The 14,542-nt window shown below is 44.7% G+C and overlaps 1 protein-coding gene across 1 annotated transcript in view; it reads left to right on the forward strand.

The window, feature by feature from the left end:
• Positions 1-14,542, forward strand: part of LOC110497049 (protein unc-80 homolog) — a 100,832-nt gene that overhangs the window by 26,550 nt on the left and 59,740 nt on the right. Inside the window, exons 18-22 of the mRNA XM_036982462.1 lie at positions 2,098-2,267; positions 3,197-3,298; positions 4,861-5,069; positions 13,366-13,472; positions 13,975-14,134. Coding sequence (XP_036838357.1) covers positions 2,098-2,267; positions 3,197-3,298; positions 4,861-5,069; positions 13,366-13,472; positions 13,975-14,134 — 748 coding nt within the window. The remainder of the gene's footprint in view (positions 1-2,097; positions 2,268-3,196; positions 3,299-4,860; positions 5,070-13,365; positions 13,473-13,974; positions 14,135-14,542) is intronic.

Genomic DNA, 14,542 nt, shown 5'->3' on the forward strand with positions numbered 1-14,542 from the left:
ACATGGTGGCAGCTCTGTGGAGCAGGGTAACATGGTGGCAGCTCTGTGGAGCAGGGTAACATGGTGGCAGCTCTGTGGAGGTGTCATGGTGGCAGCTCTGTGGAGCAGGGTAACATGGTGGCAGCTCTGTGGAGCAGGGTAACATGGTGGCAGCTCTGTGGAGCAGGGTAACATGGTGGCAGCTCTGTGGAGCAGGATAACATGGTGGCAGCTCTGTGGAGCAGGATAACATGGTGGCAGCTCTGTAGAGCAGGGTAACACGGTGGTATGGTGGTAGCTCTGTGGAGGTATCATGGTGGCAGCTCTGTGGAGCAGGGTGACACGGTGGTATGGTGGCAGCTCTGTGGAGCAGGATAACATGGTGGCAGCTCTGTGGAGCAGGATAACATGGTGGCAGCTCTGTGGAGCAGGGTAACATGGTGGCAGCTCTGTAGAGCAGGGTAACACAGTGGTATGGTGGCAGCTCTGTGGAGGTATCATGGTGGCAGCTCTGTGGAGCAGGATAACATGGTGGCAGCTCTGTGGAGCAGGATAACATGGTGGCAGCTCTGTGGAGCAGGATAACATGGTGGTATGGTGGCAGCTCTGTGGAGGTATCATGGTGGCAGCTCTGTGGAGCAGGGTGACACGGTGGTATGGTGGCAGCTCTGTGGAGCAGGATAACATGGTGGCAGCTCTGTGGAGCAGGATAACATGGTGGCAGCTCTGTGGAGCAGGGTAACACGGTGGTATGGTGGCAGCTCTGTGGAGGTATCATGGTGGCAGCTCTGTGGAGCAGGATAACATGGTGGCAGCTCTGTGGAGCAGGATAACATGGTGGCAGCTCTGTGGAGCAGGATAACATGGTGGCAGCTCTGTAGAGCAGGGTAACACGGTGGTATGGTGGCAGCTCTGTGGAGGTATCATGGTGGCAGCTCTGTGGAGCAGGGTGACACGGTGGTATGGTGGCAGCTCTGTGGAGCAGGATAACATGGTGGCAGCTCTGTGGAGCAGGGTAACATGGTGGCAGCTCTGTGGAGCAGGGTAACATGGTAACATGGTGGCAGCTCTGTGGAGCAGGGTAACACGGTGGCAGCTCTGTGGAGCAGGGTAACACGGTGGCAGCTCTGTGGAGCAGGGTAGCATGGTGGCAGCTCTGTGGAACAGGATAACATGGTGGCAGCTCTGTGGAGCAAGATAACATAGTGGCAGCTCTGTGGAGCAGGGTAACATGGTGCCAGCTCTGTGGAGGTATCATGGTGGCAGCTCTGTGGAGCAGGATAACATGGTGGCAGCTCTGTGGAGCAGGATAACATGGTGGCAGCTCTGTGGAGCAGGATAACATGGTGGCAGCTCTGTAGAGCAGGGTAACACGGTGGTATGGTGGCAGCTCTGTGGAGGTATCATGGTGGCAGCTCTGTGGAGCAGGGTGACACGGTGGTATGGTGGCAGCTCTGTGGAGCAGGGTAACATGGTAACATGGTGGCAGCTCTGTGGAGCAGGGTAACATGGTGGCAGCTCTGTGGAGCAGGGTAACATGGTGGCAGCTCTGTGGAGCAGGATAACATGGCTGCATTGGGCTCTGTAGCAGCTGTCTGGTGCAGGGTAACATACAGAAGGCTTCAGGGACCACTTGATGGCTGACACCGTAGTATACTGACTCACTGCAGTACTGTGTGGCAACACTGTCCTCTTACTACTGACTAGCTGACTGAAAACCCACACACAAACAATTACACACCCCACAATGACATGAATGAGGTCAGCTCATTGTTGGTTTTTGTACGGGGTCTAAATATACTTTTCCTTCCTTCCTTCCTTCCTTCCTTCCTTTCTTCCTTCCTTCCTTCCTTCCTTCCTTCCTTCCTTCCTTCCTTCCTTCCTTCCTTCCTTCCTTCCTTCCTTCCTTCCTTCCTCTCTCTATCTCTTTCTGTCTCTCTCTTTCTCTCTCTCGTAGATGCACACACACTCTCTCTCGCTCACACACACACACACACTTACACACACACAAGCAATTGATGTGTTTGATGAGAATTACTTAGTCATTGTGTTGTCTGTCTGTCTGTCTGTCTGTCTGTCTGTCCTCTCTCTCGCTCTATCTCCCCACCCCCCATCCAGGGTCTGTACTGTGACATCCGCCAGCTGGTGCAGTTCATCAAGGAGTCCCATGGCAACGTGTTCCGCAGGGTGGCACTGAGCGCGCTCCTGGACTCGGCCGAGAAAGTGGCCACCACCAAGAAGCCAGAGGAGAAAGAGGAGCCTATCACCAAACCTACAGCATCCAGGAGGTAGTCCACAGAACAAGGACCTCCCACTGGTTGAATCCACGTTATTTCCATGTCATTTCAACCAAACAAATCTACGTGATGACGTTGAATCAACGTGGAAAACTGTTTGGATTTTGCAAAAGGTCATCAACATCAGGCCATTTAGTCTTTTTTTCACCCAACGTTTTCATTGATTTCACTTTGAATTCACGTTAGTTGACATCTCAAACAAATGTAAATCAAACTGAACGTTGAACTGACGTATGTGCCCAGTGGGTTGGCACCATACATATAGAACAACCAATCACAGACATGTAAAAACAGCAGGGATATCTGTACGTTGAGGGTGGTCGTGCAGATGGAGTGAACCCTGTCTTGTCCTACTGGTACTGACTCTGCTGATCACTTCTTTATTGAGGACAAATGTACTACGACTGTGATATGTGGTCTCATCTAGCTATTTCACCACCAATCCACTAACTATACATCTGACATTTTAGTCATTTAGCAGACGCAGTTATCCATTGCAATTTACAGGAGCAGTTAGGGTTGAATGCCTTGCTGAAGGGCACATGGACAGGAATTAGAATCAGCGACCTTTTGGATACTGGCCTAACGCTTTTAACCTCTAGGCTACCTGCGGTCTGGATAAGACAGTCTGCTTATTGACTCACATGTAAATGTAAGGCAATCTGAAAAGGAGCATAGTATTTCTCCTAGGTGTTATCCAGGCGGGTTGCTACAAAGGCCCCAAACCAACATCCTGTGCCTGAAAGGTTTAGATAGGGGAAGGATAGTGAAAACACTGTAGGGGTGATGGAATGTTTCCAGACGGCTACTCCATGCAACAAAGCCTTAGTTGCTACTATTGGGGTCTAACCTGTCCTGGGTGGTTCTGACTATACTGGAGCCTTGTCAGGAACAATTAGTTCTGTGTGTCCTTTGTGCAGGTCAGAGGCAGGTGTGTCTGGGGAAAAGGGAGGGCAGCCGTCCACCACTGCAGACGAGTGCCGCAGCTGCATATCCAGCCGCCCCCCCCAGACACCAGAGCAGTGAGTACCCCCTCTTCTCTCACACACACACACACACACACACACACACACACACACACATACATACACACACACACACACACACACACACACACACACACATACATACATACATACATACATACATACACAAACACACACACACACGATCTTGTACACGTTCAAAATCCTATTTTCCCCAACCTTAACCCAAAAACTTAACCCTAATCCTATCTCCAGCTACTAACCCTAACCCTAAAACTAACCCTAGCTCCTAATCCTAAAAATAACCCTAGCTCCTAACCCTAAAACTAACCCTAGCTCCTAGCTCCTAACCCTTAATGTAATTCTAACCCTAACACTAATTATAATTTTTAACCCCCTAGAAATAGCATTTGACCTGTAGGGACCAACAGAATGTCCCCAGTTGTCAATTTTTTTGTTTACTTTTCTTGTGGGGACTTCTGGTCCCTACAAGATTAGTTAAACACACACACACACACACACAATCACAGATAGACACATATACAGTACCAGTCAAAAGTTTGGACACACTCACTCATTCCAGGTTTTTCTTTATTTTGACTATTTTCTACATTTTCTACAAGAGTGTGCAAAGCTGTCATCAAAGGGTGGCTACTTTGAAGAAAATATATTTTGATTTGTTTAACACTTCTTTGATTACTACATGATTCCATATGTGTTATTTCATAGTTTTGATGTCTTCACTGTTATTCTACAATGTAGAAAATAGTAAAAATAAAGAAAAACCCTTAAACGAGTAGGTGTGTCCAGTCTTTTGACTGGTACTGTGCATGAATGTACTCCCCACAAAATGTATGTTTGATGAGAACTATTTAGTCATTCTGTCTGTCTGTCTGTCTGTCTGTCTGTCTGTCTGTCTGTCTGTCTGTCTGTCTGTCTGTCTGTCTGTGTGTCTGTCTGTGTGTCTGTCTGTCTGTCTGTCTGTCTGTCTGTCTGTCTGTCTGTCTGTCTGTCTGTCTGTCTGTCTGTCTGTCTGTCTGTCTGTCTGTCTGTCTGTCGTGTCTGTCTGTCGTGTCTGTCTGTCTGTCTGTCTGTCTGTCTGTCTGTCTGTCGTGTCTGTCTGTCGTGTCTGTCTGTCGTGTCTGTCTGTCTGTCTGTCTGTCTGTCTGTCTGTCGTGTCTGTCTGTCGTGTCTGTCTGTCTGTCTGTCTGTCTGTCTGTCTGTCGTGTCTGTCTGTCGTATCTGTCTGTCTGTCTGTCTGTCGTGTCTGTCTGTCGTGTCTGTCTGTCTGTCTGTCTGTCGTGTCTGTCTGTCGTGTCTGTCTGTCTGTCTGTCTGTCTGTCTGTCTGTCTGTCTGTCGTGTCTGTCTGTCGTGTCTGTCTGTCTGTCTGTCTGTCTGTCTGTCTGTCTGTCTGTCGTGTCTGTCTGTCTGTCTGTCGTGTCTGTCTGTCTGTCTGTCTGTCTGTCTGTCTGTCTGTCTGTCTGTCTGTCTGTCTGTCGTGTCTGTCTGTCGTGTCTGTCTGTCTGTCTGTCTGTCTGTCTGTCTGTCTGTCGTGTCTGTCGTGTCTGTCTCCCTCCATCCCTGTTTCTCTCCCCAGTGATGAACAGATTCCGGGGGCTCTGCTGGGCAAGAAGGACTTCTGGAGGAAGATGTTCAAGTCACAGAGTGCTGCCAGCGACACCAGCAGCCTATCAGAGCAGGACACGTCGGAGTGCACCACCGCCCACTCAGGCACCACCACGGACCGACGCACCCGCTCACGCTCCCGACGCATCTCCCTGCGCAAGAAGCTCAAGCTGCCCATCGGTAGGTGGCAATGCCCCCCACAGTACCACAGCGCCACCCTGTGTCCATCTATAGAAATTATGATTCATTCTAGTGGTGTCATCCTCTAAGGGTCATGACGGGCCTGATGGGATTTTTTTCCGGTAAACTTTGCAAATGTCAACAAAACAAAATACGCTAGACAGGGTGGGATGTTTTTGTCTGTAAAATTAATTATGCGAGAAGTGTCGGTGGAAATGCTATTATGCGCAAATATTGATATAATAACCATAATATTGAAGTAAACTTGGAGTCACACGATGACATGTGTGACATCCTCCCACTTCGACTAGTCGGGAAAGCAAGCAGTTTATTAGGTTACAGATGAAATAAATGATGATGAACTTCACAGGGTGGTGAATGTGCACGGTGATGAGCTTGATGCTCCTTTCCACTAAATATCGAGGGTCTTATTTTGGTGACATGATCATCAACGCTTGGCTGTCTTTTGACAATTAAAAATAATCTTGCTCTTTTGTTCATAATAATCTCATCATGTAGGCTATATGTGCGCACATGGGCCAATACAATAGTGGGCTCATATAACGCAATACTTTTTTGAGAAAACCATCAGTAGATTTGAAAATGCGATGGAAACTCCTTTAACTTGTATTTTTTATTCGGTACACAGGAATGAAGAAGCGAAAACAGGTTTTTGGAAATGTTTGTACATTTATTAAAAATTAAAAACTTAAATACCTTATTTACATAAGTATTCAGACCCTTTGCTCTGAGACTTGAAATTGAGCTCAGTTGAATCCTGTTTCCATTGATCATCCTTCAGATGAAGTCTCTATGGTAAAGTCCACATGTGGTAATTACAATTGATTGGACATGATTTGGAAAGGCACACACCTGTCTATATAACATGGTTGACAGTGTATGTCAGAGCAAAAACCAAGCCATGAGGTCAAAGGAATTGTCCGAAGAGCACCGAGACAGGATTGTATCGAGGCACAGATCTGGTTAAGGGTACCAAAACATTTCTGCAGCATTGAAGGTCCCCAAGAACACAGTGGCCTCCATCATTCTTAAATGGAAAAAGTTTGGAACCACCAAGAGCTCCAGAGTTCCTCTGTGGAGATGGGAGAACCTTCCAGAAGGACAACCATCTCTGCAGAATTCCACCAATCAGACCTTTATGGTGGAGTGGCCAGACGGAAGCCACTCCTCAGTAAAAGGCACATGACAGTCAGCTTGGAGTTTGCCAAAAGGCACCTAAAGGACTCTCAGAACATGAGAAACAAGATTATCTGGTCTGATGAAACCAAGATTGAACTCTTTGGCCTGAATGTAAAGCGTCACGTCTGGAGGAAACTAGGCACCGCTCATCACCTGGCCACCACCATCCCTACGGTGAAGCATGGTGGTGGCTACATCATGCTGTGGAGATGTTTTTCAGCACCAGGGACTGGGAGACTATTCAGAATCAAGGGAAAGATGAACGGAGCAAATTACAGAAAGATCCTTGATGAAAACTTGCTCCAGAGTGCAAATTCCAACAGGACAACGACCCTAAGCACACAGCAAAGACAACGCAAGAGTGGCTTGGGATAAGTCTCTGAATGTCCTTGAGTGGCCAAGCCAGAGCCTGGACTTAAACCTGATCAAGCATCTCTGAAGAGCCCTGAAAACAGCTGTGCAGCGATGCTCCCCTTCCAACCTGACAAAGTTTGAGAGAATCTGCAGAGAAGAATGGGAGAAACTCCCCAAATACAGGTGTGCCAAGCTTGTAGCATCATACTTAAGAAGACTCAAGGCTGTATAGCTGCTAAATGTGCTTCAACAAAGTATTGAGTAAAGGGTCTGGAAAGCCCATAAAATTGTCAGTGACTCCAGTCACCCAAGTTATAGACTGTTTTCTCTGCTACCGCACGACATGCGGTACCGGAGCGCCAAGTTTAGGACCAAAAGGCTCCTCAACAGCTTCTACCCCCAAGCCATTAGACTGCTGAACAATTCATAAAATCACCACCGGACAATTTACGTTCACCCCCCCCCATCCCTTTTGTACACTGCTGCTACTTGCTGTTTATTATCTATGCATAGTCACTTCACCCCTACAGTGGCTTTCGAAAGTATTCACCCCTCTTGGCATTTTTCCTATTTTGTTGCCCTGGAATTAAAATAGATTTTTGGGGGGTTTGTATCATTTGATTTACACAACATGCCTACCACTTTGAAGATGCTAAATATTTTTTATTGTGAAACAAACAGTAAATAAGACAAAAAAACTGAACTTGAGCGTGCATAACTATTCATCCCTCCAAGGTCAATACTTTGTAGGGCCACCGTTTGCAGCAATTACAGCTGCAAGTCTCGTGGGGTATGTCTCTATAAGCTTGGCACATCTAGCCACTGGGATTTTTGCCCATTCTTCAAGGCAAAACTGCTCCAGCTCCTTCAAGTTGGATGGGTTCTGCTGGTGTACAGCACTCTTTAAGTCATACCACAGATTTTCAATTGGATTGAGGTCTGGGCTTTGACTAGACCATTTCAAGACATTTAAATGTTTCCCCTTAAACCACTTGAGTGTTGCTTTAGCAGTATGTTTAAGGTCATTGTCCTGCTGGAAGGTGAACCTCTGTCCCAGTCTCAACTCTCTGGAAGACTGAAACAGGTTCCCCTCAAGAATGTCCCTGTATTTAGCATCATCCATGATTCCTTCAATTCTGACCAGTTTCCCAGTCCCTGCCAATGAAAAACATCTCCACATCATGATGCTGCCACCACCGTGCTTCACTGTGGGGATGGTATTCACGGGGTGATGAGAGTTGTTGGGTATGCGCCAGACATAGCGTTTTCCTTGATGGCCAGAATAATAAAATGGCCGTAATAAAATTTGATTTGATTTGAAGGCTGACCAGAGTACCTTCTCCCATCTGTTTGGAGAGTCTCCCACATGCCTTTTGGCGAACACCAAACATGTTTGCTTATTTTTTTCTTTAAGTAATGGCTTTTTTCTGGCCACTCTTCTGTAAAGCCCAGCTCTGTGGAGTTCACGGCTTAAAGTTGTCTTATGGACAGATACTCCAATAGGTGCATGTTACAAAAAAAGTTTGATTTGATTTAAATACTTATGTAAATGCACTGTATCTGATGGGAAATCGGGCATATTGGACCAATTGTTTGTATGCAGATTTTTGAATATTCGCATGAAAATCTGTCGCCAACTGGATAGAAACCTAACTACTGACAGGATGTATGATTAATTGAAAATACAACTTTGTCACTGGATCATTAGTGTCGTGATGAACTCGTAGCTGCATCTCTCTAACTTTGTGTTACTAAGTACAGGGTTTGCGTGTAGGCAAATGTCATGTTTCTGTATGCTAACTTCATGCTTCTGTAGGCTAACGTCATGTTTCTGTAGGCTAACATGTTTCTGTAGGCTAACGTCATGTTTCTGTAGTCTAACGTCATGTTTCTGTAGGCTAACATCTGGTTTCTGTAGGCTAACATGTTTCTGTAGGCTAACGTCATGTTTCTGTAGGCTAACATCATGTTTCTGTAGGCTAACATCATGTTTTTGTAGGCTAACATGATTCTGTAGTCTAACATCATGTTTCTGTAGTCTAACATCATGTTTATGTAGGCTAACATGTTTCTGTAGTCTAACATCATGTTTCTGTAGGCTAACATCATGTTTCTGTAGGCTAACGTCATGTTTCTGTAGACTAACGTCATGTTTCTGTAGGCTCATGTTTCTGTAGGCTAACGTCATGTTTCTGTAGGCTAACGTCATGTTTCTGTAGGCTAAGGCTAAAGTCACGTTTCTGTAGGCTAACGTCATGTTTCTGTAGGCTAACATCATGTTTCTGTAGGCTAACATCATGTTTCTGTAGGCTAACATCATGTTTCTGTAGGCTAACATCATGTTTCTGTAGGTTAACATGTTTCTGTAGGCTAACATCATGTTTCTGTAGGTTAACATGTTTCTGTAGGCTAACATCATGTTTCTGTAGGTTAACATCATGTTTCTGTAGGTTAACATGTTTCTGTAGACTAACATCATGTTTCTGTAGGCTAACATGTTTCTGTAGGCTAACATCATGTTTCTGTAGGTTAACATGTTTCTGTAGGCTAACATCATGTTTCTGTAGGCTAACATCATGTTTCTGTAAACTAACGTCATGTTTCTGTAGGCTAACGTCATGTTTCTGTAGGCTTAACGTCATGTTTCTGTAGGCTAACGTCATGTTTCTGTAGGCTAACGTCATGTTTCTGTAGGCTAACGTCATGTTTCTGTAGGCTAACGTCACGTTTCTGTAGGCTAACGTCACGTTTCTGTAGGCTAACGTCATGTTTCTGTAGGCTAACATCATGTTTCTGTAGGCTCTCGTCATGTTTCTGTAGGCTAACATCATGTTTCTGTAGGCTAACATCATGTTTCTGTAGGCTAACATCATGTTTCTGTAGGTTAACATGTTTCTGTAGGCTAACATCATGTTTCTGTAGGTTAACATGTTTCTGTAGGCTAACATCATGTTTCTGTAGGTTAACATCATGTTTCTGTAGGTTAACATGTTTCTGTAGACTAACATCATGTTTCTGTAGGCTAACATGTTTCTGTAGGCTAACATCATGTTTCTGTAGGTTAACATGTTTCTGTAGGCTAACATCATGTTTCTGTAGGCTAACATCATGTTTCTGTAGGCTAACGTCATGTTTCTGTAGGCTAACGTCACGTTTCTGTAGGCTAACGTCACGTTTCTGTAGGCTAACGTCATGTTTCTGTAGGCTAACATCATGTTTCTGTAGGCTCTCGTCATGTTTCTGTAGGCTAACATCATGTTTCTGTAGGCTAACATCATGTTTCTGTAGGTTAACATGTTTCTGTAGGCTAACATCATGTTTCTGTAGGTTAACATATTTCTGTAGGCTAACATCATGTTTCTGTAGGTTAACATCATGTTTCTGTAGGTTAACATCATGTTTCTGTAGGTTAACATGTTTCTGTAGGCTAACATGATGTTTCTGTAGGCTAACATCATGTTTCTGTAGGCTAACATCATGTTTCTGTAGGCTAACGTCATGTTTCTGTAGGCTAACATCATGTTTCTGTAGGCTAACGTCATGTTTCTGTAGGCTAACGTCATGTTTCTGTAGACTAACGTCATGTTTCTGTAGGCTAACATCATGTTTCTGTAGGCTAACGTCATGTTTCTGTAGGCTAACATCATGTTTCTGTAGGCTAACGTCATGTCTCTGTAGGCTAACATCATGTTTCTGTAGGCTAACATCATGTTTCTGTAGGCTAACGTCATGTCTCTGTAGGCTAACGTCATGTTTCTGTAGGCTAACATGATTCTGTAGTCTAACATGTTTCTGTAGTCTAACATCATGTTTCTGTAGGCTAACATCATGTTTCTGTAGGCTAACACCATGTTTATGTAGGCTAACATGTTTCTGTAGTCTAACATCATGTTTCTGTAGGCTAACATCATGTTTCTGTAGGCTAACATCATGTTTCTGTAGGCTAACGTCATGTTTCTGTAGACTAACGTCACGTTTCTGTAGGCTAACGTCATGTTTCTGTAGGCTAACATCATGTTTCTGTAGGCTAACATCATGTTTCTGTAGGCTAACGTCATGTTTCTGTAGGCTAACATCATGTTTCTGTAGGCTAACATCATGTTTCTGTAGGTTAACATGTTTCTGTAGGCTAACATCATGTTTCTGTAGGTTAACATGTTTCTGTAGGCTAACATCATGTTTCTGTAGGTTAACATCATGTTTCTGTAGGTTAACATGTTTCTGTAGACTAACATCATGTTTCTGTAGGCTAACATGTTTCTGTAGGCTAACATCATGTTTCTGTAGGTTAACATGTTTCTGTAGGCTAACATCATGTTTCTGTAGGCTAACGTCATGTTTCTGTAGGCTAACATCATGTTTCTGTAGGCTAACATCATGTTTCTGTAGGCTAACGTCATGTTTCTGTAGGCTAACGTCATGTTTCTGTAGGCTAACGTCATGTTTCTGTAGGCTAACGTCATGTTTCTGTAGGCTAACGTCATGTTTCTGTAGGCTAACGTCATGTTTCTGTAGGCTAACGTCACGTTTCTGTAGGCTAACGTCACGTTTCTGTAGGCTAACGTCATGTTTCTGTAGGCTAACATCATGTTTCTGTAGGCTCTCGTCATGTTTCTGTAGGCTAACATCATGTTTCTGTAGGCTAACATCATGTTTCTGTAGGCTAACATCATGTTTCTGTAGGTTAACATGTTTCTGTAGGCTAACATCATGTTTCTGTAGGCTAACATCATGTTTCTGTAGGCTAACATCATGTTTCTGTAGGTTAACATGTTTCTGTAGGTTAACATGTTTCTGTAGGCTAACATCATGTTTCTGTAGGTTAACATGTTTCTGTAGGCTAACATCATGTTTCTGTAGGTTAACATCATGTTTCTGTAGGTTAACATGTTTCTGTAGGCTAACATCATGTTTCTGTAGGCTAACATGTTTCTGTAGGCTAACATCATGTTTCCGTAGGCTAACATCATGTTTCTGTAGGCTAACATCATGTTTCTGTAGGCTAACATCATGTTTCTGTAGGCTAACGTCATGTCTCTGTAGGCTAACGTCATGTTTCTGTAGGCTAACATCATATTTCTGTAGGTTGACATCATGTTTCTGTAGGCTAACGTCATGTTTCTGTAGGCTAACATCATGTTTCTGTAGGCTAACGTCATGTCTCTGTAGGCTAACGTCATGTTTCTGTAGGCTAACGTCATGTCTCTGTAGGCTAACATCATGTTTCTGTAGGCTAACATCATGTTTCTGTAGGCTAACATGTTTCTGTAGGCTAACATCATGTTTCCGTAGGCTAACATCATGTTTCTGTAGGCTAACATCATGTTTCTGTAGGCTAACATCATGTTTCTGTAGGCTAACGTCATGTCTCTGTAGGCTAACGTCATGTTTCTGTAGGCTAACATCATATTTCTGTAGGTTGACATCATGTTTCTGTAGGCTAACGTCATGTTTCTGTAGGCTAACATCATGTTTCTGTAGGCTAACGTCATGTCTCTGTAGGCTAACGTCATGTTTCTGTAGGCTAACGTCATGTCTCTGTAGGCTAACATCATGTTTCTGTAGGTTAACATCATGTTTCTGTAGGTTAACATGTTTCTGTAGGTTAACATGTTTCTGTAGGCTAACATCATGTTTCTGTAGGTTAACATGTTTCTGTAGGCTAACATCATGTTTCTGTAGGTTAACATCATGTTTCTGTAGGTTAACATGTTTCTGTAGGCTAACATCATGTTTCTGTAGGCTAACATGTTTCTGTAGGCTAACATCATGTTTCCGTAGGCTAACATCATGTTTCTGTAGGCTAACATCATGTTTCTGTAGGCTAACATCATGTTTCTGTAGGCTAACGTCATGTCTCTGTAGGCTAACGTCATGTTTCTGTAGGCTAACATCATATTTCTGTAGGTTGACATCATGTTTCTGTAGGCTAACGTCATGTTTCTGTAGGCTAACATCATGTTTCTGTAGGCTAACGTCATGTCTCTGTAGGCTAACGTCATGTTTCTGTAGGCTAACGTCATGTCTCTGTAGGCTAACATCATGTTTCTGTAGGTTAACATGTTTCTGTAGGCTAACATCAGGTTTCTGTAGGCTAACGTCATGTCTCTGTAGGCTAACATCAGGTTTCTGTAGGCTAACGTCATGTCTCTGTAGGCTAACATCATGTTTCTGTAGGTTGACATCATGTTTCTGTAGGCTAACGTCATGTTTCTGTAGGCTAACATCATGTTTCTGTAGGCTAACGTCATGTCTCTGTAGGCTAACATCATGTCTCTGTAGGCTAACATCATGTTTTGTTGTACGGGTGATGAGTAGACAATTCACTTAATCTCTTTATGGTCTTCTTTTGTATTCCTTTTGTCCCTAGCATGCCGTGGGACTGTTCGCCTTCCAATTACCGTCTCTGTCTTACGTATGTGTGTGTGTGTGTGTGTGTGTGTGTGTGTGTGTGTGTGTGTATGCTTCACAGACGCTCGTTGTTTGTTTGTTGTGTACAACTGCTCCTATGTGCCTTGTTCTATGACCAAGTGTTTTATGCTATTCTGTCTGCATTTGTGTGGATTATAACTTTTATTTGTGTTTATGCTTCTCTCTGTGTGTGTGTGTGTATTCAGTATGTCTTCTGCCAGTATGTGTATGTCTCGATGTATAAGTGTGATGTTTACCCCCTCTGCACTCCTCCCTCCCTCCATCCATCCCTCCATTACTCTGACCTGGGTGGGGTGGGGTGTGTTTGCAGGTAACTGGCTTAAGCGATCATCTCTCTCTGGGCTGACCGACGGGGTCGAGGACTTGTTGGACATCAGCTCTGTGGACCGACTCTCCTTCATCCGCCAGAGCTCCAAGGTCAGGGGTCACCTACTGACCACAAGGGGTCGTGTCTCTCACAACTGTCTACTTCAGTGCTCTCCGACCCTGTTCCTGGAGAACTACCATCCTGTAGGGTTTCGCTCCAACCCCAGTTGTAACTGACCTGGTTCAGCTTATCAACCAGCTAATTATTAGAATCAGATTAGGGTGAAAACCTACAGGACGGTAGCTCTCCGGGAACAGGGTTGGAGAGCCCTGGTCTTACAGCCATGGGCTGATGCATAACCTTTTCTCACGACTGAGCTGGGCAACACCATGTCCTCTTGTATTGTTAACTGGGCATTTTGATAATTTCTAAGGGATAGACAAGAAAATATATTTAAATGACAAAATTACTAGTTAGATGGTTTGTGTTTCTTTTGTTTACAACTTGTTATTTCTGTTTATATATTTATTTATCTTTTTAATGCTACATATTTGTTGTTCTACTGCCGGTGGTGTGGACAGTCTTTTCTCTCTCCACCGCCCCTGCCTGCAGGTGAAGTTCACCAGCAACGTGAAGCTGTCAGAGGGCGGCGGGGGAGCGGGGGGCGTGGAGTACGGCCGGGACGAGGAGGAGAATTTCTTCAAGCGGCTCGGTAAATGGCGGTCTGGCAGGCGGAACCCATCCAAGCTTCACCACACAGAAGAGAAAGATGGTAGACCCCCGGGGTGTCCCCTATCACCCCCCGCCCGCTCGCCCCCTCACCCCGCCCGCCTCTCTGTGTGTATGTGCCTGACTGTCCTGTTCCGTCCGTAGTCTGTCTATGGTCTGTCCGTTGGCCTGTCCTGTGCGTCCAGTGATCTGTACACTCTCTGCCGCCATCTTTCATGCTAGTGGTGTTTGTATGTATTTGTCGACCACTGCCTGTGCAACCCCTGGCAGATTGAGGGGGAGACCCCTAGCCCTATACATGATGCCCTAGACTCATATATGATGCCCTAGACTCATACATGATACCCTAGACTCATACATGATGCCCTAGACTCATACATGATGCCCTAGACTCATACATGATACCCTAGAATCATACATGATGCCGTAGACTCATACATGATACCCTAGA

Source organism: Oncorhynchus mykiss, chromosome 7 (genome assembly GCF_013265735.2).
Source record: "Oncorhynchus mykiss isolate Arlee chromosome 7, USDA_OmykA_1.1, whole genome shotgun sequence".
NCBI classification, from domain to species: domain Eukaryota; kingdom Metazoa; phylum Chordata; class Actinopteri; order Salmoniformes; family Salmonidae; genus Oncorhynchus; species Oncorhynchus mykiss.